General features: G+C 44.3%; 1 protein-coding gene across 6 annotated transcripts; it reads left to right on the top strand.

Moving 5' to 3' along the window:
* The first annotated feature begins 313 nt into the window (after positions 1 to 313).
* NR1D2 (nuclear receptor subfamily 1 group D member 2) lies at positions 314 to 24,501 on the top strand. 6 transcript variants are annotated; one of them, XM_045005752.1, is made up of 9 exons: positions 6,343 to 6,472; positions 6,636 to 6,902; positions 9,037 to 9,165; positions 9,779 to 9,867; positions 10,684 to 10,828; positions 12,235 to 12,839; positions 14,748 to 14,933; positions 19,505 to 19,715; positions 21,752 to 24,501. In XM_045005752.1, exons 4-9 carry the CDS (start codon positions 9,790 to 9,792, stop codon positions 21,946 to 21,948), a joined length of 1,422 nt encoding a protein of 473 aa, XP_044861687.1. In that variant the 5' UTR covers positions 6,343 to 6,472; positions 6,636 to 6,902; positions 9,037 to 9,165; positions 9,779 to 9,789; the 3' UTR covers positions 21,949 to 24,501. The 6 variants fall into 6 exon arrangements, with proteins under 6 accessions (XP_044861684.1, XP_044861685.1, XP_044861686.1 ...); XM_045005749.1 differs by lacking the exons at positions 6,636 to 6,902; positions 9,037 to 9,165 and adding an exon at positions 314 to 623 and having other exon boundaries at positions 6,212 to 6,472; XM_045005750.1 differs by lacking the exons at positions 6,636 to 6,902; positions 9,037 to 9,165 and adding an exon at positions 1,526 to 1,618 and having other exon boundaries at positions 6,212 to 6,472.
* Positions 24,502 to 24,746: the final 245 nt, after the last annotated feature.

The raw sequence follows: 24,746 nt of genomic DNA, 5'->3' as shown, positions 1-24,746 counted from the left end.
CGTGCGCACCCCCCACGCACGTGTGTGCGACCTGCGCGCCCCTCAGCCCCCCACTCGGGTCTGCAGGGAAGTCTGTCACTGGGTAAAGCGGTAGAGACAGGGAAGGAGGCAGGAGGCAGCGCCCGGGGGAGGAGCTGCCTGCCCAGGGGGAGGAGAGGAGAGGGGACGGCCCTGCCCCGGGCGCGAGGAGAGAAGGGGCCCGCGCAGGGAGGGAAGGAAGGGAGGAGATGGAGGTGGGTCACATGGTCAGTGCCGCACTCGACTCTCCTGTGTCTCAATCGCTTTTGTTGTAAAGGGGAGGAACCCGAGGAGCGAAGCAGCAGCAGCAGCCGTACCAGGAGCCAGCCCAGCAGGAAACCTTCCCAGCCAGGCTCTTCTGCTGCTGCTGCTGCTGCTTTGCAGACACACGCCCAGCAGGGCCGGGGAAGAAGCGCCCCCGCTGCAGAGACAGCCGCTGTACTGTGCCGGCTGGCGGGCAGCCTGGGGGCACATGTAGAGGGGCAGCGGCAGGAGAGTCGGGGTGCAAGTCCTGCTTGGCCGCAGAGTACCGCGTCCCCCAGTCGGGAGTTTCACGGTCCCCGGTGCCGTCTCGTCGGAGGAGGAAAGTATGGAGGTCAATGCAGGTAAGAGACTTGCCAAGCTCAGCTGCTAGTACGGGGTGCTGGTGTGGGGAGGGGGGAAGCCCCAGGGTGGGTGCTTGGCGGTCAAGGGGGAGCGCGCCGTGTTGGTCACGGGGGGCTCTGGGGGTGGGTGATCCGCGAGCCCCATGTTAGTGGCGGGTGGGTGGGTGGGTGCCTGACCGGGGAATGAGGGCACTGGAGGGCGGCTGTCGCTGTCAGGGCAGCGTATCCAGCCAGCAGAGCGTCTCGCGTGTGGGCCGGGAGCTGCCCCCACGTTGTGGGGTCTGATCCCCGGTGGCGGGGGGGTTATTCCGAGCCTGTTGGGGTTTAAAGTCACCCCTCCCCCCGCTGCTCTTGTCCCATTTGTGTGGCGGATGTTGGGGAACTGCCTCCCACGGACTGATACCCGCTCCCCCCCCCTGCGGAGCCCGTGGCCGGTGCCTGCCCTGCCTCACATGGACCCGCTCGCCGAGCCATGTGTGCCTCTGTTTACGTTCCGCGCTGCGTGCTCGCTTATTGGCCGTGCGGGGCTGTGACGTAACGATTGCACACTAGGGCTGGGGCGGGCCAGCTGGGTGGCTGCCGGCGCCGACACGTGAGGCCCGCAGGAGGCCGCTGTTTTGGTGACCTACATTCAGCGGGGGTGACGGGACGGGGCGCGCAGGGGACACGTGGGGCAGAGGAGGCCCGATCGTTGCGGCGCTTCTGACCACGCCCACCGGAGCGCCGGGGGGGAGGGGTCTGCACCGTTCTGAACCCCGCCCCCACAGGTGTTCCAAGGTTCTTACCGCTCGCCCTTTGGAGCGGGAGGCGTCGCCTCTAGGCGTTGCCTTGCGGGCGGGGGCGGGGGCGGGGGGAGGGTGTTCTTTTTCCCTTCGGAAGGGGGCGTGGCTAGAACCTTGGAACACGGAGGGCGGGTCCGTCCCGGTGGGGCGTGGTTAGAACGCCCGCAGAGTGGGGCTGGGGGTAGGGGGCCGCTGCCCCCTTCCATTCACCAGGTGATTGCGGCTGGGCAGGGGGCCGGGAGGAGAGGATGGGGCAGGGGAGAGGTGTTGCCCTTGTTCCCCCCTCCAGCCCCCCCCCAGTGCTGGTGCCTGCCCAGAGCTCTGGCGAGTAAAAGTGCTAGGTACTTAGGATCCCTGAAGTAGGGTGACCAGATAGTAAGTGTGAAAAATCGGGGGGAATAGGTGCTTACGTAAGCCCCAAATATCAGGACTGTCCATATAAAATCGGGACATCTGGTCACCCTCCCCTGGCGTAGGGTTGGCCCCCGGCCGGCAGTCTTACCGGCTCCTTGCAGCATAGCATGTTGTATTTGGGTGCCTGCCCATGTGATTGGAATGAAGACACGTTTAAAATTCTTCTCACGTGGACAGGCTCTTGCAACAGCCCGACTATAACAGGTGAAAGAGGGGCGCAGACTCGCTTTCGCTGACGGTTGCGCTCACGTAATGAGCCCAGCAAGTCAGATGGCTGGACACGTCCAGATTACAGCGTGTTACACAGCGTGTTGGGTCCTGCCTGAGCATATGGGAATTAGAATGTCTGTCTGGGCTTTATGGGAAGGTGGGGGAGTTCTGGCTTTACAAAAATAGGAGAAAAGTAATTGCCACGTAAGGACGCAATGGCTCCTGCATCCTCCCTTAAAATAAATTGAGTGAAAAGGCTGGGTTTTATTATTCTATATATAATAGCGGCTGATTATGTAACAGCTCCTGTGGCTCTAGTGAAAAACATTGGGCAGTGCTTTATGAAACAGAATTAAATTGACTTTGGAAGGACGCATTTGCTGTGCCAGCAGCTAAATAACCCTTGGTGTGACTGTGCATCTAGAAATTATTTCAGCAAGAGCTGATAATTTAATGTGCCAGTTTTGCTATTTTCAAGACTGTTCCTTTGCCCTAGAATGGGATGATTCCCTTTTAATTGAACCTAAATGTGATAATCTTGTACAGTAGAAAATTCTTCATAGCAAAAAGAACTGTTAACTTTCCTTTTTTTGCCTAAAGTCTTCGCTTTGTATCCTATATCATTTCAGTTTTTTTCATTGTTAAACTTTTATGTCAAAGATGAAAGGCAAATAATCTAAACTATTGCAACAACAGTAGAGACTGGTACTAAAATAGCATCTGCGTAGCTGAACTCTGTTTTTTGCAAAGATTTAATAATCTGCTGAAATATAAATAACAGGAGTCATCATTAAGAAGTTATATAACTTCCTGCTCAAAATACATGTTCACCGTGAGCTGGTGGTAGTATATCATTTGGAATTCTAAATTTCTTTCAGAATCCTTTGTGGTTATAACTAAAATGAGCATCCAGAACTAGTTTCACATGACAACAATTCAGTTTAGGATAAAATAAAATTCCTTTGTCTTCTATGTTAGCAAATTCAATTTTAAGAGTCAAGAAGTTTGTGTCTGCAGCGCTGACTCGTCCATACAATATCAGGACCTGCTGCTTCTGGGAAATGTGTTTTTCTGCACTGCATACGTGGGTTTTTCTGAAATGCAGCTATAACCTAGTACTTATAGTCAAATAGAAAAGAATATTAAAATCTGAGCAAAGGATTTCTGAGGAGCCACAGAGTCTTCCAAGATAGTCTCCGTTTTAATATATTTCTCAATAATATGACAGGTAACCAAGAAGTCCCTAGCATACAGAAATAGTTAGTATACCCAGTGGGTCTTAGATTTTTCAGTGGGGACTCAGGCATCTAACTGCCCAAGTCCAACATTTAGGCACAACTGGCTTTCACAGAACTAGGGCTCAGCTGCCACCTGATCCTGTAAAGTCCCTAGGCATTCAAGTCTCCACTGATAAAGTCCCCAAGCCACCTAGGTTTCTGTGGGTGGGCACCCGCAAATCTGCCTAAGGCCTGGCACTGCTGAGCAGCTCAGCACCTAATTGTGGCCTAAGCTTCAGCAGCATTCACAAACGAGGAATTCCCTTGCCTTTCTCAGCTGCCGAGCCCAATCTGGGAGCTGTGGGAAGCGGCGGCAGCATGCCCCTGTGGCCCGCGGCTTCCTGCAGCTCCCATTGGCTGGGAACAGCGAACTGCAGCCACTAGGAGCTGCGGGTGGCTGTGCCTCTGGATGGTTAAATGGTCTCACGGCCCGCCACAGGATTACCCTGACGGGCTGCATCCGGGCCACAGGTTGCCCACCACTGCTATAGGGCGTGAGGATGATTCTCCTTCACTGGAGGAGACATGATCGTTTCTATATGGTACTGGGTGCAATTGCTTAGTGTTTCCCACTGTGATTAAGGCAGGAGGTCTCCTTTCATTGGCATTTCACTTTTTCTGCTTAGGCTCACATGGAAGGAAGCATGCTTCCCTTCCTTTGCTAACTCAGTAATGTGACTTAATGTCAGGTACAACAGTAAGCAGGACACCCAGGGAAAACACGGGTCTGTCCTGTGAATTGCAGGACACTTGGGCCATGTCTACAGTGGCATAGCTAAGATGCCATTTTTTTCATCACTGTAGAAACTCCACCTCCCCAGGTGACAGTAGCTAGGTTGATGGAAGCATTTTTCCATTGACCTAGCTGCATCTGCCCTGGGGGGTTAGGCTGCCATAGCTGGAGCATGCAGGTGTGTGGATTTTTCACACTCCTGGCCACTGTAGCTATGTCAAACTAAGTTTAAGCATAGGACCAGGCCTATGTGTCCCCCAACTGGTTAATATGGGGCTTGTGTAATATTTTAGCGCTTCTTTGGTGGAATCTGGTGCTCAGCTTCCATTACGATAACATGGCTTGTGTCAAGTGCCACCTCTCTCGCACACTACACTGAAAACTTAGCTCTGGATGAACTGATCATTGCAGTATATATGCATTATATATAGCATTGCATTTCAGGACTTGGAAAGTAATCCCTGTAAGATGCATACTTAAGTAAGCACTTGATATAGAATTCCACCTGAACAAAGTTTTGCTGAAGGACTAGGTAGAAGGTAAAAATCTTTTACATGGTGAATGGGAGATTTAAGTTTGAATTTATTTTGATGTTTTTACACCACTATTAAAAAGTAAAATAGGTCCAGTAAAGCTGCTACAGCAATGCTAACAGGTTTAATTAAATTTACAAAAGCAATGAAATTCCGAGTTTACTATCCGTCTTTGATTCTTGTGCCAAGTATTTCAGTTTGTATGTTGCAGAGGATTGCTCAGTGTTCTAGAAATTATTTATGTATCACAAAGGTATAATAGAGTAGTAGGACAGAGTGGCAGCATTTATCCTCAGATGTACTATAATTAACATAAGGCACTATGACCCAGGACCCACTGTACTGACTTAATCTGTTGAGCAAGCACTCCTTGTCATTTGTAGCTTTTACTGATTTAAGGCATATGCATCATCTTATTCTGGTATGTAGTGAGTCATATGTAAAGAGGTCTTCCATAGCAGTACAAAAGGAGCAGAAAAGGAATTAAACACAGTTTTTCAATAGCTTGGGTTTTGCCAATGAGCTTTTACCAATTTTAGTGTGAAATAGCAAATACTTTGTAATGGCTTTTAAAATATTAGGTCTTGGAGATGACAATTGAGTTGGTTCTCAAAAGAAGAGTAAAGAATTGTTGTGTCCCTTGCGAGATCATTCCTTTGGCATATCATTCCTTTGGCATATAACCTGGGGAAGGGACCGTATGAAAAAACAAATCAGTTTCCATGCCTAAAAGAGAGAAAGAAGCTGTTTTCTCCAAAAGTATCTCAAGAGTTTAGGACTAAACAGCCTCCCTGTTCTGCAAGTGGAAGTGCAGTGCCTTGCAAAGAGCCTGGCAACTGAAACTATATTTAAATGCGCTACGAAGAGTTGTAATGCAACAAGTGGTATTTAATATAAAAACAGGCCAGGACTGAACTCCTTATCTTCATGCCCCATCCCCTTTCTCCATTACTGTGGACACCACCAACCTCCTCCCTATCTCAGGCCTGTATCCTGGGTGTCCTCTTTCACTTTGCCCTTTCTCTTACCCTTATCTAAATGATCTCTGCTTCTGTCTCCATAACACCTCTAAGATCTAGTCTTTTCTCCCCATCCAATTTGCACCTCCTACCCTGAATTCCCTTCAGAACACTGCTTCTGAGATCAGGTTTTGATTAGGTTATATCCTCCCAGCTTTGAGTCCCTCCAGTGACTCCCCATCATCCACCACCTCAGATGCAAGCTTTTTACGCTTGCTGTTGATCCTGTCCTCTGCTCCCTCTTTTATCTAATCTCATTTTCCATTTTAGGAGGTCAGGTGTGAGGGCAAGGGAAGATGGGATGGAAGGGGAGGTCAGTCCTTGAAAGCTAATGGAAAGAAATGAGTTTGGGGGCGGAGTTTGAAAGAGGCACACATAAAGACACATGGAATGCTGCGTCAGGTGGTGCTAGGGTGACCAGACAGCAAGTGTGAATAATCAGGACAGGGTGGGGGGTAATAGGCACCCATGTAAGAAAAAGCCTCAAATGTCGGGGCTGTCCCTATAAAATCAGGACATCTGGTACCCCTGGGTGGTGCCGGCTCAGGAAGTGGATCACTTGTGAGCTGTGTACGTAATTTGGTATTTCATCATTACAGTCTTTGCTTTCCTTCTCCCAGGGAGTGTGATTGCTTACATCAGCTCTTCAAGCTCAGCGTCTAGCCCAGCCTCTTGTCACAGTGAGAGCTCAGAGAGTAGTTTCCAGTCATCCTCTTCGCCTGTACCATCTTCACCAAACAGTTCCACCTCCGAGAGCAGCTGTAACAGTAGGAGCAGCGAGGGTTCTGACGGCATGCCAAAGAATGATCAGCTAGATGATGCCGTTAAAACAAGCCGGTCGAGTGCTGCTGGATTGACCAAGGGCCATGGTGGACTTACAAGTATGTATGTTTTGAGGTATTATCAGGCAGGTAAACATGCACTGTCATGCTCCACTGTCTCAAACTGATGGCTGGTCTTACCTGGCCTGAGGACATTCCCAGCCTTCATTCTGGAGACCACAATATTCCCTCCACGCTTAATCTCTAACTTCCTTCCTTCTAGACAGCGGTAGCTATGGTGCTCATCCTCTGGCCAAGATGTTGAGCAAACAGCCTCTTGGTAAACAGAAGCCACAACTTCAGCCTGAATCAGCCATCTTTCCAATCTTTTTTCAACCCTACTCCTTGAGCTCAAGCTCATCACCTCTGCTATGTGCCTGAGTTTTACTGATCCAGAATATGAAATGCACTGATGCCACTCCCAGACCTGGAACTGCTTCCTCACAGTGCAAAGTGGTGCCAACAGGCCATATTGTCCTTTGGCCCACAAGTAAGTTTAACTCAAGAACTCTCGCTAATTTTTTTTTTATATAAAAAGCCCCAGCAGTTTTGAAATTATGTAAGTGCTAAAACAAAGTCTGCTACAAGTCTCTCTTTGTGCTCCTTTCACTGAAACCTGGCCAAATGTCATTTTAAAAGACAGTTTAGTCCACAGGCTCAAACCTAGGAACAAATTCTTATTTCCTTCAGTGTTTCTCTTTAATGATTATAGAGATCAGTGAATCATTTTATAAGTTTATATTGTTGTAGCACGTAGGAATCCCAGTCAGGGCCCAGGACCTCATTGTGCTAGCCACTATACATGCACACAAGTTCCTTCACCAGGAACTACTCCAGACAGACACCAGTAAAAATGTGTTCAGAACATGTGCACTAAGTTCCAGCTCAAGGGATTTTATTTTTTTTAAACCACAAATGAAATAAAATTAAAAGTTGGTATGGTCAGAACTACAGGGGTGCTCCGGGGCTGGAACACCCATGGGGAAAAATTTGTTGGTGCTCTGCACCCACCAGCAGCCAAGAGCCCTGCCCCAGCTCTCCTCTGCCTTTTCCCCTGAGTGCGCCGTTCCCGCTTCTCCTCCCAGCGCTTACTGCTGTGAAACAGCTGTTTTGCGGCGTAAAAAGCTGAGGGAGGTGGGGGGAGAAGCGGGAACGCGGCGCACTCAGAGAGGAAGCAGGGAAGAGGTGGGGTTGGGGTGGGGATTTGGGGAAGGGGTCCAATGGGGGCAGGGAGGGGGTGGAGTTGGGGCAGGGACTTTGGGGAAGGGGTTTGAATGGGGGCGGGGCAGGGGTGGAGTCGGTGCAGGGTGCGAGCACCCACCGGTGTGTGAAGTTGGCGCCTATGGGCTTCGACTTGCTTTAATTACTGTGTTTCTGCATTATATATTCTTTGATAATCAGAAGTTTAGCAATAAAGGAATTTTTTAAAGCAGCCTTTACAAGCTAAAAGTGATCCCCAGTTGTTTTTTGTTTTTTTACAAGAATGTTAACATTGAATAGTGACTGCAGCGATATATGGATCAGAGGGTATTTCAATAAGCTTTTAATTTGAATTTAATTTTTATTTTCTTCTACCTGAGACAAAATTATTTTTGCCAGTCAAACTTTCTGGACAACCCTCCTATTCAGGGGCGCTGGAACAATTTTTATAGTGGGGGTGCTGAGAGACATTGAATCAATCTGTAAACCCTGTATATGATGGAAACCACTTCAAGCCAGGGGGTGCAGCAGCACCCCCAGTACCCCTGGTTCCAGCACCTATGCTCATGTTTTGTGTTTTTATGGCATTATGAAGCCAACGCTAAAGTCTGGTCATTGTACTTTAAAAAGCATTCAAATCATTTAAAAAAATATTTCTCTGCCACCCAACCCCCACCCAAAATAAATAAATCCAAGATCTTAGTAAGACCTTTCCCCTCCTCTTCTGCTTTGTACATTGTTTGGCAAACATGGAAGCACTCAACGGGACTGCTCATGTACAGAAAGCTGCTGTGCACTTAAGTGTTTGCAGAATCAGGGCATAAGAACCTGAAAGTGTAATTGACTGTAAACAAAATTGAGACTGATTTAACTGATTTTTAGGGTGGGATTTTTTAAAAGCACTTAGCAGACCTATGCAGAGGACAGAAATTCCCTTTCACAAAGGATATCAAGATTGACATTTGTTCATGTTCTGTTTAGGGACTAAATCTGAACTTTAATGAAACTGCAGTCTCAGATGGCAAATGGTTCCACTGAAATTTTTCCAACTGGCTCTAGTGCTCAGCATTAGTCCAACTCTGCTCCCCTGAAGTCACTGGCAGAGTTGGCAATGCTGAACTCTTTGGAAAGTCCCATTCTTTACTATCTAAGCTGGAATAAAACATGCAAAATATAAAGAAAGAGCATAAAAAGTGGTAAGCAAATTGGACTTAGAAAATCCTTTTGCCTTTAAGAATGTAAGGTCCAGTTTCTGCAAGTGCATCCCAATGGGGAGACTCTGTGTGGCTGTGGAGAACTGCCTGCATGGAGTCAATTGCAAGATGTGACCAAAGTTTTTATTAGTAAAAAGGGTAAAATGACTTATTTGTTTGCAACATGTGATTTTGAAGTTAACAGTGTCTTTTAATATTTCTGTTTTTAAGAAAAGATCTTTATTCTCAGTTGGGGAAACTGCAACATTTATATGGGCTTCCTTGTCCTGATGGGAAGACAGATTGAGCCCAAACTTTGGTGACCTAGTTTCCTAAATGATCCTTTTAAAATTCATAAATGTAAGCAGACTTTTTTTTCTACCATTGAGTGCAATGCTACTTTTATTAAAAATTCACTGTTAGCCCAGTGTATGTGTGTTCTCCCCATTCTGTCCAGCGATTCTTTCTAAATTAATCCCTGCTGAGTTGGGCAGGGTTTTCCTGTGTTCTTGTTTTTGTCTCCTCTCTTTCTTGTACATTGAACTGATTTGCAGTATCTCATTTGCAAAGTACATTTTAGGGGGCAGAAGTGTATTCTATGGGTAGGTCTGCACTTGCAGTGGCATGTAGAATACATACACTGCATACCCAGCTAGCACAGGTATGAATAGCAGTGGAGACAATGAGGCACTGCTTAGACAAGTAGAGTAGAGACCCGGCTGAACCCTAGGGTAAATACACTATGCGGCTCTCTACGTGCCCAAGCAGTGCCTCCCTATCTACGCTGCAACGTAGTGTCCCAATGCCAGAGCCTTTTCTCACTGCAGGGAAAGGCTCCAGCAGGTCCGCACTCTCTTTCACTGGGGTGTGTAGCTACATGTACCCTACATACCGCCACCAGTGTAGACAAGGCCTATGAGGCAGAATGTTACCATTGGATTTTCATGCCCACTTTCTTCTGTTCTATTTCTAGAATTTAATGGCATGGTCCTCCTGTGTAAAGTCTGTGGGGATGTTGCTTCAGGATTTCACTACGGTGTTCATGCTTGTGAGGGTTGTAAGGTAAAGTATAATAGTCTCCATTCTGTTGTGGATGCCAACTAGTTTTCAAATCACTGGGTAGTTAAGAATTGGAATCATGGGGTAAGCCGGTGCTGATGTTGAAAAGTTAAATTCATATTAATCTAATAAAACATTAATCTGAGAAGTTTAAAAATATACGCAGGTTGCTTTAAAAAGACAAGCTGCTTGGGAATACACCATGCCTTCCCATGGAAACAACTAAACTGGTGGCCTACGTGTCCACTGATGGGTCAAAGGTCTGTTCTCAGACACTGGAACACCATGAATGGCCCATTTTGTGAAGGAGCTTTTGGCAATTATGTGAAAGCTATTTTCTTGCATGGAGGAGGTTAGACATTGTGCAAGAGTGGTCTTGTGGCTAAAATATGGGGCTGGGAGTCAGGAGAGCTGGATTCTATTTCTATCCCTGCCACAGATATTCTGTGTGATTTTGGGTAAGTCACTTAATCTCTCAGCTTTGCTGGTTTCCCCCATCAGTATAATGAGGATAATAATACTGAAGAGCCTTGAATCTTAAGTTTTGATTGCTGGGGAAACTTTTAGAATTTATTATAGTTAGAAAAACCAGTTTATTGTATTAATCCTGCCGTGTTCTTCCTCACATATTATGCTTCACTGTGCTAGCAAAACTGTCTGAGGGAAAACCAGTCACGAGAAGTTGTAAGGTGCTACGAGTGGCACCTACTACTTATGGCTCTGAAAGTGTATATGAGGAAGTGAAGCTTACTTGCAAATGGCTGGATCTTGATAGAAGATTTGACCTGTATGGTAATGGGTTGTGGTTTTTATCGGCAGGGTTTTTTCAGAAGAAGCATTCAGCAAAACATCCAGTATAAGAAATGCTTGAAGAATAACAACTGCTCTATAATGAGAATGAATAGGAACAGATGCCAGCAATGCCGCTTCAAAAAATGTTTGTCTGTTGGAATGTCAAGAGATGGTATGTTCCCGAATTGAATAATGACATTGTGAAAGTGAATTGTGCTGCACGTACCTCCCATCTCAAAAGAGAATGTGTCAAAGGTCGTAAGGAGGCAGAAACGGACAATTGAATCCCGTTGTACTCGGATGCTAATGTTGTCCCTTACATGTGGATTAGCTAGGTCTCACTGTGTGGCTGTACTGACCACCATATATAAAATAGCCAAGAAAGCCCTCCCTTCTCTGAGCATCTGGAGTTGGGATTAATACAATAGGACGCACGACAGCTGCTAGATGGACGGACTTGATGTAACAGTCTTAGTTTATTTTACTGAGTTAAACAGTATTTTAAGCTCCTCTGTGGGCATTAGGCTAGGTTTTGATCTCAGTTACACTGGTGTAAATCCAAAATAACATTCTTGGTTGCAGTGGGGTTATTGTGGAGTTACTCTGGTGTAACTGAGATAAGAATCCAAACCCTCCTGTCCAGTGTATTGCATACATTTCCTAGGATTTATTTTTAAACAAGAGGAAATGGTGCCCAATCTAGCTCTCACTGAAGTCAGTGGAAAGACTTTAATAGGAGCTGGGTCAGGCCCATAGCACACTATCTTTTTATTGTCACTTCACGTAAGGCTATTACAGAGAGTAGAGTTTCAGGAGTAAGTTTTCAGTGCAAGGAGAAAGCACAGAGCTGCACAACTTTAATGGTAACTGAAACTGCACCGCTAAATCTCCGTACGCCTCACCAAAAGTCTGCCTCGTGCAGTGGTTTTCAGTGAGATGCTGAAAATATAGATTGTTTGGCTTCCAAAGCACAGATTTAATTGAGCTGAGAATTTCTCCCTCCCACCTCCACCTTTGTTCACTTTTTATTTCCCTCAGATTCATACTGAACAGGAACAAATTTAACGCTCATTGGGCAAATTTAACCTAGAACTTTATTTAAAAGAATTGTGCTGTCATTCTGAGTATCATTGACAACAACCCCTAAGGGGCTGTCTACACTCAGTCTGGTACCCGACTGATTTAAGTAAACCAGTTTAAGGAAATGGCAAAGTTGCACTGATTTAACGACGTCAGTTTTGAAGCATACATTTGGGTGCAACTGTGTGAATAGACCAGGCCTAGTTTGGAATAACCAAGAAAAGGGACATACAGATACTTTTGTTACATTTTTCGCTGCCTTCATTTTACATATAAACAGTGGTGCATAACATGATCCTGGACCCGATTCTAATCTGACACCAGCTTTATACTGGATTAACATCAGTGGAGTTACTGCTGTTATATAGCCATGCAGATGAGATCAGGATTAGTGCCCAAGCATAAAAAGGCAAGATTATCAGTTTTGTGTGTAGTGGTTTTCATGACTGAATTTGGTGTGCACCTGTGTAACTAAAACCTTTTTTTTTTCTTCCTTAGCTGTTCGATTTGGCCGCATTCCTAAACGTGAAAAACAGAGGATGCTGATTGAAATGCAAAGTGCCATGAAGACCATGATGAACTGCCAGTTCAATGGTCACTTGCCAAATGAAACATTAACAGAGCATCAGGAGCAAGCGCCCCCATTGTCTCAAGAAGCGCTTACATCCAAACCCCAACAAGAGGTGGAAAACATCAAAAGTCCATCTCCTCCTCCTCCCTCTGACATTGCGAAGGAAGAAGTGATTGGTATGGTGACCAGAGCCCACAAGGACACCTTCATGTACAACCAGGAGCGATCTGAAAACCCAGCTGAAGCCAGGCAGCCACAGAGCGGGGAAAGAATTCCAAAGAACCCTGAGCAATATAGTTTGAATAGTGACCATTGTAGCAGTGGGCTTAGTGACACCCATTATACCGAGAGTGAGCAACATCTTGCTGGACAATACAAAGGGAGAAATGTAATGCATTATCCAAATGGCCACTGTATGAACTTTACCAATGGTTATATTCAAAGAATGTGTGAAAGGATCCCAGAAGATGGGTTTTCGGCAAATGAGAACATGAATATTTACTCATGCAACACTGGAGGGAGAATGCACCTGGTACAGTAATGTCTGTTGTTGCTGGTTCAGGGAGACTTTTTTGCCATGTGTTTTTAATGATCTATAAATACAGATGGGGCCAAGTGTAGCTCCAGAATCAGTGAAGTTGCACACAGATGAATTTGGTCCAGATAGCACCCAACAGAGTTTAGGGCAAAGAACTACTAGAGATCAACGGCTTATACTGTGTATGGGATTTGAAATCAAGCAATTGAGATGGTTCTTCTAACAATGCTTTTAGCTGCCAGATAGTCTGTTTTCAACTAAAGCACCTAAAAGATATAGTTGAAAATCAGGTTACAGTAGGTTTCTTGGAAAAGTGAGCCCTGTGAATCAGTAGGTCCTTTCCCACCCTTTTCCTCTTGGGGATAAAACCTTTAAAATAATTTACAAAGGTAGATACACTAACTTGAAGTGTATTTTAAAAAGTATCCAAGCACAAGTTCTGAGATGCAACTTTGGCCCCCTGGAAGTCAGTGAGGACTTCAGTGGGGTCAGGATTTCGTCCCTAGAGTCAATCTAGTTGATTTAAGTCTGTTTTTACCAGGGTCTTTTAGTACTTGCTCATCTTGTCAGACAGGTCATTATTTTATTTTATTTTTATTAGGGCTAGGTTTATTTATTTATTTATTTTATTTGAGATCAGGTGTTTTTATGGAAACTACTTAAAACATTTGGATTTGGAGGCTTCTGGGCTGTCCACAACAAACCTGTCCTTCTACCCCTACAACAATTTAAACGCTGAGCCAGTGATAGGATTTACAAGGACGGGTCTCTTCCTTTCTTTATCCCCACTCATCTAGGACTGTCCAGTAGCAGCAACATACCAGAAAGCATTTCTTTGTTGCAGCCTCTTTGATCACCCTAACTGACTTAAGTCAAGCAACAATGCTGCATATTTCCCTCCCTTTGCCCCATTTTTAAATAAGCCCTCCCCCCCTTACCTTGCAGTAGCTGCCTCTTTTCCTTAAAGTATCCCTGGTACTTAACTAATGAATATTCCTATTTTATCTGTTGTATGATTAATGTGTTGGAGTCCTAAACAAAGTCTGCTTCTCTCTCTCTCTCTCTGCCAGATGGAACAGACTGGGGAGGGGGAACGTAGGAAATAGTCCAGTTCTTGTTCTGTGATGCTCCTTAATTGCAAACCTTGAAGTTCAAATTGGCTAAATGTTTCCACCTCCTAGTTTCTGGCGATCCTTCAAGCTTTTCTCAACTCCCTGAGAATCCCCTTATTTGTAAGCTCTTTGGGGCAGGGATTTCTTTATTGTGTGTGGCCAGTGCCTAGCCCAGTGGGGCTCAGACCTCCAGTTGTGGCTGTAGGCCCTACACATTACTAATAATTCTCTGTCTTGCTAGTCTGCCTAGATTTCAGACAAGACTGGTGTATCATGGTTAATCTCCTAAACACTGAGCAGAGCTTGCTCGACACTGGTGTTTGTCTTTTTCTGGAGTTTGTCACAGCTGTCCCTGAGATGCCAACAGGATGACAGCCAGTGTCTGAACATGCTTTCCTATCAGCATTCTCTTCCCCGCCCATTCCAGGAGTAAAAGAGCAGTTCAGATTCTTTGATCCTGGTTTACAGTGGAGTAAGTGAGGGCAGGTTCAGGGATAACTAGAAGCCAGAGAGAGTGAGATCAGAAATGGGGTGTTCAATTTCAATTCCTTGCATGGTAGCAGTTTTCCCTAATTACATTGTTGGAGCAGCCAAAGTTAGCAAAATTTTAAACTGATATTTAATGGAGCTGCATAAAATATTCCTGGTACTTAACTAATGAATATTCCTGTTTTATCTGTTGTATGATTAGCGTGTTGATGTCCTAAACAACGTCTGCTTCTTTCAAAGATTGGTTAAAATGTGGAATATAATTTGAAGAGGGATTTTTTTCTGTGTGTGTAAATTCTAGGTTTGTCCAATGAGCAAGACTCCCTTTGTGGACCCAAGTAAGACTGGCCATGAAGTCTGGGAAGAATTTTCGATGAGCTTCACCCCTGCAGTGAAAGAAGTGGTGGAGTTCGCAAAACGCATTCCAGGGTTCCGAGATCTTTCCCAGCACGACCAGGTCAATCTTCTAAAGGCTGGGACCTTTGAGGTGAGAATCACAGCGAATGCCTTGCCAACATCCTTCATGCTTTAGATGTTAGGCTGACTGTGCAGCAATCTTATGCCTTATTAATAGAGATGCATGTGTCTCAATCTGGAATCAGACTTCCCCAGGGTATGTGATTGCTCCATTAGAGAGATGGAGCCAGATCCTGAATGGGTATATTGGCATATAACCATTAATGTCAATAAAGCTATAGCAGGTTACACCAGCTGAGGATCTTGTTCATATCTGGAGCCTGTTAACTTCACTTAAGCCCCAGCAGTGTTCATAGTTTTGTGTCCGCTCAGCAAAACCTTTCAACCAGAAACCCTTTTCCCAGACTTAGACAGCTGAGAACCTTGCTCCACCTCCTCCCTCACCCCAGAACTCATCATTTGTTTATTTTAAATAGCTACCTGTTGCTTAGCCCAGAACTAGGTAGCAGTAGGGAGAGGCTGCAGGCAGCAACCTTGCTTCTGTGGGTCTAATCTGAATTATTCATCCCGCAGAGGCTCATGTTCTCTGTTCTGCACCTGTTTCCTCTGCTGCCTGAAGTCTCCTGCAGAAAGACCTGATGGGGCTAGAGTGATTCCATCTGCACAGGAGTCCCTCTGGTGGTAACCAGGGGTACTGCAGTCACTGGAGATTCCAGTATCCCCTGGTGTCACTAGCTGGAACTTTACTCAGCAATACAGTCGCTACACTGTAGATACTACATAGTGTCTACAACATGGCTGATAGCTGGGTCATTAGTAGTGGGCCTTAGCACCACCAGCTCTTTATGACAAGTCGTGCTTGCATATGGTCATTATGTACTGTACGTAAATTGGTATCAGCTGGTTAATAATGCAAGGACTCCTGATGTGATGTTACAACTAGTCAGTGTCCCTCACTTGATGACCTTTATTTAGGAGCCTGTCCTCCTCTGTGTGTGATGCACACTATTATTAGTGGAGTTAAGCTTGCATGAGTGGAGGAGACTTGACCCCACAGAATTCAAGGTCTCGTTCAGACAGGTCTGGTTTCTGTAACACTTATTTTTAAAAAGCAGGGATATTGGACTGTGTGTTTACTTGCATTGAAGAAATCATTTTCTCCTGAAAGTTGTTGGGTCTCTTGCTTTCTTCACTGATAATGCATTAAATTGCACAGTTCTAGAATGGTCAATTGTTGGAGTGAGAAGCACATGTTACACTGTGAAACTCAGACCCAGGTCCTGGTATCCTCTGTGTTAGTTTCTCTTTACTTCTGACTGCTCCCCCTTCCAGTGCCCTGTCTTACGTTTTCATTACCATACTTGTGCTTAGCCATCCCTATCACATCTTTTCCTGAAGTAGCCATTAAAATTCTTGCTCAAATTATGCAAAAAGATTGATTCCTGTCTGAAAAATTCTACACGTTTTAGGCTCCGCTCAGGTTCCACAGAGCGGAGACCGACATCAAGCTGGGGGGATAACTTAAAATAGAACAACCACATTAGCAAGTTTAAACCTTCCCTCTGGCACTTCAGTACCTGAACTTGTGAGCCCCATTCTTCTGTCTTCATAACAGTGATCAGCATCATCAATGAAATGTTTCCATATGCAAAGGCGCTCTCAACGTTCAGACATATCCTTGGAAAATAAGAAGTAGCCCTGGCTGGCCACATGCTTACCTTTATTCCCTTGTTTATACATAACAATGTAATGAATAGCTAGATGTCAGTGGGGTGGTGCCAATGTCAAAAGGCCTCTGGGCATATGACCAAAATTTAAAAGCAAAACCAAAATTACAATAGTTAAAAGTGATGAGCCAGTGAAAGACAATCCCAGGAGTCACTGGAGCTGTTGTTAATATAGATTGAAACACCTATGTGGAGTCTAGATTTTATTTTACACTCTGGATTTTAGCTCTTGATCCTCCCCTGGTGTAAACAGGCATAGCCTTAAGCACTTCAGTTGAACTGTGCTGGTTTACAGCAGCTAAGGAGTGGGCTATATGGTTTGAAGTCCAGAATTAACGCCCTGTTCACCTAGAAGTCTCATTATTTTAGGCTAGTGACTCCACACTTCTGGGGCTCAATCCTGTGAAGTTCTGAGCATTTTCAGTTTCCAGGGAAAATGGTGGCGGTATGGGCTGTTCAGCATCTTGCAGTGAAATTCCCCATTGCAGAAAGCCAGCCCCAGACCTGTCCACTGTTCATGGCCCATTTAAACTGTATTTTGAAGGCTTCATTGGTGCATAGGCTTCTGCATGGTGCTAAAATTCACCACAGCATATATTTCTTGGGTATTGAAAGTGAACCCATAATATTATAGTGCTCCTGGGCCAGATCCATAAGGGTATTTAGGTGCCTAACTCCCTCTTTAGGCACCTGAGTCCACAATTTAGGTGCCAGTTACAACTTGTCAAAATCAGTGCTCAGCTGTTGCCTACCCACATAGAGTTTCCACCTGTAGGCGTGCGCAGAGCCACCTAGGTCCTGATGCTGTCCCACAACTAACAAGCTGCACTGCTTAAACAGAAGCCTCCATGGGTTTCCCCCCAACCGATGTCCCCAGTGAGGCCCACTCCAAGAGGCATTCTCAGAGCACACTTAAGATCCACTGCTAGTCATAAGAGACAACCGGGATGGGATTAAGTTTGTGTGGGTAGGGCACTCCCCTGGGATGTGGGAGACCCAGGTTCAGAGCCCTGCTCCAATAAATAGCTGATAAGTGGAACAACTTCAAGAGGATCACTAACCACTGGGCGATCGGCTGTGTGAGGGTGTGTCTTGTTTTCTACAAGAAAGGTTTGCGTTTGGGCTGCTGAGGCATAGGCTGACCTGGCTAAGGTGCTTAACTCCAGCAGAGGGGCCAGCTGAGAATCCTGAGCTGAAGGATGTGCCTAGCTCTAACCTGTCAGTTGCCTAAGGCCCAGATCAATAGGAGTTAGGCACTCAAATGCCTTTGTGGATCTGGTCCTAAGACTCTTCTCCCTCTCCCTCCCCCCATCCCATACAGCATTTCACACCAGGCAGCTTCCCCCACAGCTTGCTGGCCTCCAAGGATCCGTTTCCTAAGGACCTAACCTTGCATTGTACAGGTGCCCTAGTGCTACCAACAGTCCCTGCCCAAAGAACTTACACACAAACATAAGACAAGAGATGACAGGTAGATACAGCCAGATGGGGGGAGTGCAAGTAAACAGTAAGACAGTGCTGGTCAGTGTCAAAGTTAGACTCAGGACTCACAGTTTGTCAGACCACTCTGTTTTATTAGCACAGCGCTCTGCTAATGACGCCCAGATAATGTGAGCACCATGCAAGACACAAACTATCTTATTTATACAGATAAAAGGGTGAGAACTTAACAAGATAACAAAGGAAGCAGAATCAGATAAGTTTACCTGGGCTAGGCATGCATATCTTATTTCCTTACTAACTATTATCCATCTTCTGTTAATGTTTTGCCATTAGCACCATTGTTTATGCCTAATGTTTCTTTTCCTGGCACCTGTATTTCAACATTTCTTATTTCTGCTTAAAGGTACATACAACATTTCTTTAATCCATTCTTATTTTTACAATATACATTCATTCTACTTTCACATCAGGATGACAGGCAGTCTCTGCACACCAGCAGCCTGTTCCGTTTTTGAGAGAGGGGGGGGGGAAATCAAGGCCATAACACGAAGCAAGTTGGATGTTTTAAAATGAAGTTGGTTTTAGTTTATCCAGGTCAGAAAGTGGCAGTTCTGCACATGATATTTAAACAATGGAACGTGTCGGGAGTTGTTAAACATTGAGCAAATGAAACCTTACTAACCATTCCACATGGAAAAGCTTCACCGTGCAGCTGAGAACAAGGAGGCAAAGTTTGACAGTTGTAAATGCTCAAAAAGAGGTGCCGATACCAAAAATATATCCCCAATTGGTAGCAACAAACAAGGTGTAATTTCAAACTCTGTTGTGTTAGTCTTTCCAAAGACACACATTCTGTTCTTTTCCACCGGGGCTCACTAACATTGCCAGTGAAAACCCAGGAGTGGCATGGTACTTTTTACAGACAACACACCATGGGCTAGATCCTCAGCTGGTATAAGTCACTAAGGTGCCACAAGTACTCCTGTTCTTTTTGCGGATACAGACTAACACGGCTGCTACTCTGAAACATAGCACCATTGAAATCAATGGAGCTATTCCTGTTTACTCCAGGGGAGGATCTAGCTTGATACCGTTACTTGCTACCCACACATACAGGGCGAAGAAAACATTTCTTCTAATACCATGAATATATTTGTTTGCTCAGTAGCTATAAACAAGTCCTCACACTGGTGCATTTGTGAATAGTGTTTTCTTTATGGCTCAGGATGTCTGAGGCTAAGCTTTTAGCTCTGCTATCCCTCCACCCCCGTCAAACAGCAGCTAATTTTCCTTATTCTTCCAGATTTCAGGGAAGTACCTTGCATCATTCTTTAGAGCTAAGTGGGGTACTGCCTATTGCTAATCAAGATGCTAAGTGATAGGAATGGACTATTTGAGTGTTGTAAAATTAGTTTATTTTCTCTTAAATCTATACAAATCTACCAATATTTTCTTTTCTCTCTTTTGCCAGGTTTTAATGGTACGGTTTGCGTCTTTATTTGATGCGAAGGAACGTACTGTCACCTTTCTTAGTGGAAAGAAGTACAGTGTGGATGATCTGCATTCAATGGGAGCTGGCGATCTACTCAACTCCATGTTTGAATTTAGCGAGAAACTAAGTGGCCTGCAACTTAATGATGAGGAAATGAGTTTGTTTACCGCCGTTGTCCTGGTCTCTGCTGGTAAGGAAAGAAAGTTAATCTATACCTTTGCCAAACTTTGAATACAGTTGTCATTAGCGTGAAGGCCCCTGTAAAATATATACATTGAGCCCCAATTAAGTTGGCTTAAAGGATTTAATGGGTCTTCTCTAAATTCCTGGCAGCCTGTAGTTTAAACTTTTACAGCTCTGGCAAGGGGGAAAAACAGTTCTGATTTGCAAATGTTTAGGACTTTTCTGCTATTACTCTGGAACCCAAACTTCTGTTTAAAAGAAAAGAAAAATATCTAGCTTTTTCCTGCTGCTGTCTCACTGCTGTAATAGAATATACTTACCGAAAAGTGTCAGCAGCCAGACAAGTAATAGGTCAAGAGTGGGCCTGATTTTCCCCTCACTTATGCCAGTTTTACACAGGTGTAACTTGACCTCTGGGAAGTTACTCCTGACTTTGACCAGTGCGGGTAATTGGAGAAAAAGGTGCCTTTTTACCTCAGAGATATCTTCAAAGCCTGGTACATAGTTTAGTAGTTTCACTTTTTTGGGTAAGGTCTCAATCCTGCAATTGGATTGGAACCTGTATTAGCAATAGGGTTTAGTGAACCATACCTTGTGCAGTTGAAGAGCCCATCAAATCTTTAAAAAGATGAACAACCTCAACCATTGAAATCAGTGGGAATTGACGACACTTTTAGTCTGTCTGGGACTTGACTAAATACTTTAAAAACCATCAAATTGTGTTTTCTGCTGCTATAAAATGCTAAAATGTCAGAGTTGAGATTTGTACTGAGGTTGTATTCCTGCCACATCCCAAACTCTCGATGGGGTTCTTAGTATCACTGGGAGTTTCCAGGGTGCAAGGCATGCGGGACTGGGCCCTTAAACAACAATTCCCAGGTTATTGATTTTTGAGTTCACCATCAGACCTAGCAATTCATTTTCTAAGGGCCACATGGTAAACTACTTACTCACATGGGTGAGCAGTTACTCACTTGAATAGTCCCACTAGTGAGTAATCCCATTCCCTGCAATGTTGCTGCTGTGATACATTGTCTTTAAAAAACCAAAACAGCACCAGTAGGTGGAGACTGTAGGCCAGCTTCTACAGCTGTTTGGGAATGCAGCTTATTCTCTCCCTGTCCTCCATTTTGCTAGCCAGTACATAAGAGAAGCTGGAGCAGTGGCCATGCCTCCCTTCCCATCCACCTTTGGGATTCTACATGCCCCAGGAGAGTGGGGAGGGAGCAGTCCTTGTGCTCCCAAGTGTACAAGGGCTGCATTTCTGCCTGGTCCCATACCTGTGCCATGTGCGTGTGGGGGAGAAGGCTCCTTATATGCTCTCACAAACTGTGCACTCGCGTTCCGTATTTGAGACAGGCAGAATCTGCGTGGAATATTTTTTCTTGAAAAAGGGAAGGATGTTGAGACATGTAGATAGTAAACACGTTCTGGTGTGGCAGTCTCCTGTGACGTGTTCTGTTATCAGTGCTTGCTAACTAACTATAACCTGAGAAAGGGCCCAGGCCTGTAAAGTGTTGAACTTGCTCTGCTTCCATTCATTGGTGGCTGCTGAGGGCAACAAACACTTGGCTCAAATAGCTTCCCCAAGATGATGATTTTCAAAAACAGGACCTTAGAGCTAGGCTCTTAAATTCTTTCTTAGACCTGGTTTTCTGCAGTGCTGAGCACTTGCGGTTCCTGTTGAAGTCAGTGGAAGCTGCTGGGTGCACAGCACCTCCAAATTTTAGTCTACTTTCATTATGCAGCTAAGGCCCTGATTCAGCAAAGCATTTTAGCACATACTTTACTTCAAGCATGTGCTTAAATCCATCTCACTTCAGTAAAGTACATAAGTGCTTTGCTTTGCTGAATATGTCTGAGCTTTGCTGAATCAGGGTGTAAATAGGGATGTGGGGAGACTCGCTTGAGGCACCCAGGTTTGAAAGTCTTAGCTTACATTTTTTCCTATATTCGTTGATTTGGACAACTGACTTTTGATCTGCAAGCTATGCCTGCCTGCCTTTTCTCCCACCCTTTTTTCCCCCCTCCCTTTCTCTTTAGATCGATCTGGAATAGAAAATGTTAACTCTGTGGAGGCGCTGCAGGAGACACTAATTCGTGCACTAAGGACCTTAATTATGAAAAACCATCCAAACGAAGCCTCTATTTTTACAAAACTTCTTTTGAAATTACCCGACTTGCGTTCCTTAAACAACATGCACTCTGAGGAACTCTTGGCCTTCAAAGTTCACCCATAGGCCTTTAGCTCTTATTTATACATGAACTTGACTCATGTTAAGCTATATATTTTGTGCTAAAATACTTATTTATATGTTTGTACCACTTGTTGGAGAAGAAAACCTCATTGACTCTGAGTGATTGGTAGATATTCTGTAACTCTGCAATAACACTTCAGAGTTAGTACTTTCAGTGGTTAGCAATGTGGCATTCAGAGTTCGTCAAGATACCCAGAATCGTCATTATGTTGACTGTTCTGTTTTTCACTCAACAGAAAGACCTGTCAGCTTCCGCTGGTGAAAAGCAAAAGCATAGTAGCTGTGTGGGAAATGAGAGAAATGACAGTTGGGCTTTCCCATATCTAACTCATGTAGTCCTGCTTGTCTGGAAAGCTCTTACTAATTCACTCACGGTTTCCCTGTTCTTACTCCTTGAAATTTCATAGAATATTTCCAGTCCACGTCATCACTTAGTGCACATACACATGCCATCTGTATATAATGCAAATAGATACATAGTTGGTGTTAATGACTATATAAAGTACAGAATTGTGTGTGTGTGTGTGTGTATATATATATATATATATTTGTGTATGTATATAAGTTGTTCTACATAAAAATAGACATAATTTCTTCACAATATTTTAAACTGTGAAGGCGTTAAACGTGCAAAAGCAGGTGATCTATGGAAAGAACCAAAATAGATGCACTTTGTCTCTTGCTGAACTAATTATCTGACCATTTATAATTTTAGAAAACAGCAAATTTGCATTGATATGCTATATTTGTTAATATAAGAATCGCAGTCAGGTCCAACTTTATAACGAGAACTATTAACTGAAAGAGATTTGTTCAGGGTACTAGTTAGATTGATTGATGGTTGCAGCTAAGGTTCTTACCCTGTGCTGATAGTGGTTAAAAAGCTGTTGGACACTGTTCAGGCCTTCAGCACAGCTGACTACTGGATGAGCAACAGAATCCATCAATTCCTCTTCAAGAACCAAGGACAAATTTCAGGAAAAGTGTATCCATCTAATATCCAGATTGCAGGTTTGTTTGGGTTTTTTTTTTTTTTTCCTTTTTTTTCATTTATATGTTCTGTGACCATTTCTTTCTTACACTACACCAATTTGCTACTTGACTGCTAAATATGATTTGACTACATAACTGTGAGAGACACCTTTGTCTTTTCATGTTATTCCCCCCCCAACCTTAATATGTATGTAAATATTGGAGCTGTATGCTTTTTAAAGAACATTTTTTGTGTACGCAAAACAGGTGCACTCGATTGTTGGATATCATGACTCGCTTAACAAAACAGAGTTTTGGGGGGTTGGGGCTCTATTTATTCCAGACACAAAAATTCCCAAACTTGAGGGTCTGTTTTATATTCTGCTGCTTTCCACCCTAGAAAGGGGGTTCCTCATGGAGTTGGGTTTCTTCTGTTATACCAGGAAGTGACACCACAGACTTGTGATTTAAAATGCCAAAGCAGTAATGTTATAGTCATGTTACTGTCATATAATGTGGGAGCAGAAAATGCTCTTTTTACCTTCATGTTTAGTTGACTTATGTTCACGTTTGACCCTCTAAGGTCTTAAAATTGTGTAACGCTAACTGTTGTCAACTGATAGAGGGTTGTTGCTGAAGGGTTAATGTGATGTGTAAGGGCACAAGCCCGCAAACCTGATGGCAGAACTCCCATTAACCTTGCAGGTTCAAAACGCTATGGACTTGCTTCAAAGCCGGTTGAAGTCATACGAGTCTTCCCAATGACTTCAGTGGGATTTGCATCAGGCCCTGGAGATCCGATTCTGCACCATACAAGTCAATGGCAGTTTTGCCGCTAATGGCAGTGGGGTGAGAGGAGGCTTGGGCTGCACTGTAGCATGAACATTGGGCCATCAGTACTTAAGCAGAAATCTCAGTTGAAAGTGATGAGTTCTGCCCAAAAGTGAATGGCAGGGGAGCCAGACTAAAGGGGATCTGGAAAGAGTGCAGCGCTATTCTTGCTTTGCCAAAAAAGCGGAGGGGCACACCCTTTCCTAATAGCTCCCCCTCCTCCTCAGCTGGTGGGGTGAGAGCTCTCCTCCTGTTTCAGACTACTTCAACCACTGGAGAACGCCCCCCCTGCCCCCTTAAAATGTTTTCAACAGATTACATTTCTAGGGCATTTCCCCCTCATTTCTGTCAGCACTGCAGCCAACCAATATTATTAGTTTTAGAGCTTCACTTGTATTCTAAAATGCACATTTATAAAAGGACACAAGTGCATCATTTGTTTCTGCAAGGAGTCAAGGTGGCTCTATTTCAAAAGTGATGGTCAAACTAACCCCTGATTTTTGGCTTATAGAGGCCTCTTTACCATCTCTCTCTCTCTCTTTTAAAACTTTTATTATTAAGCCTTTAGGAATGTATAACCAGGACTGTGTAAGTATCACTTATTCCATTTTTAGTTAGTTTCAATATATATGCAATAGCTAGATATTCTGACTTGTGCAATTTCATTTGAATGAAATCTTCCTACATGTAATGCAAACAGAACTTATATCAGCTGAAAAAAAAAGCCAGATTCATGCCAAAAGGTTTGATGAAAAAGAAGAAGCTATTCAAAATGGCTCCATAACTGAACTTCAAAACGAAAGTTACATTAGCCATGTCTTGAGCTCATTCTTTTACTGTGTCACTGGTTATACACTTGTTAAATGCTGAGATAATAATCTTCAGGCAGAACACTTATAAGTACTGTAGATGGGACTTTGCGGAACGATTAATATAACGTACTATATGAATTTATTGAAATGTTCCTCTGATTTTAC

Source organism: Mauremys mutica, chromosome 2 (genome assembly GCF_020497125.1).
Source record: "Mauremys mutica isolate MM-2020 ecotype Southern chromosome 2, ASM2049712v1, whole genome shotgun sequence".
NCBI lineage: Eukaryota > Metazoa > Chordata > Testudines > Geoemydidae > Mauremys > Mauremys mutica.
Note: the sequence above shows the minus strand (reverse complement) of the source record. Positions and strands in the feature narration are given on the sequence as shown.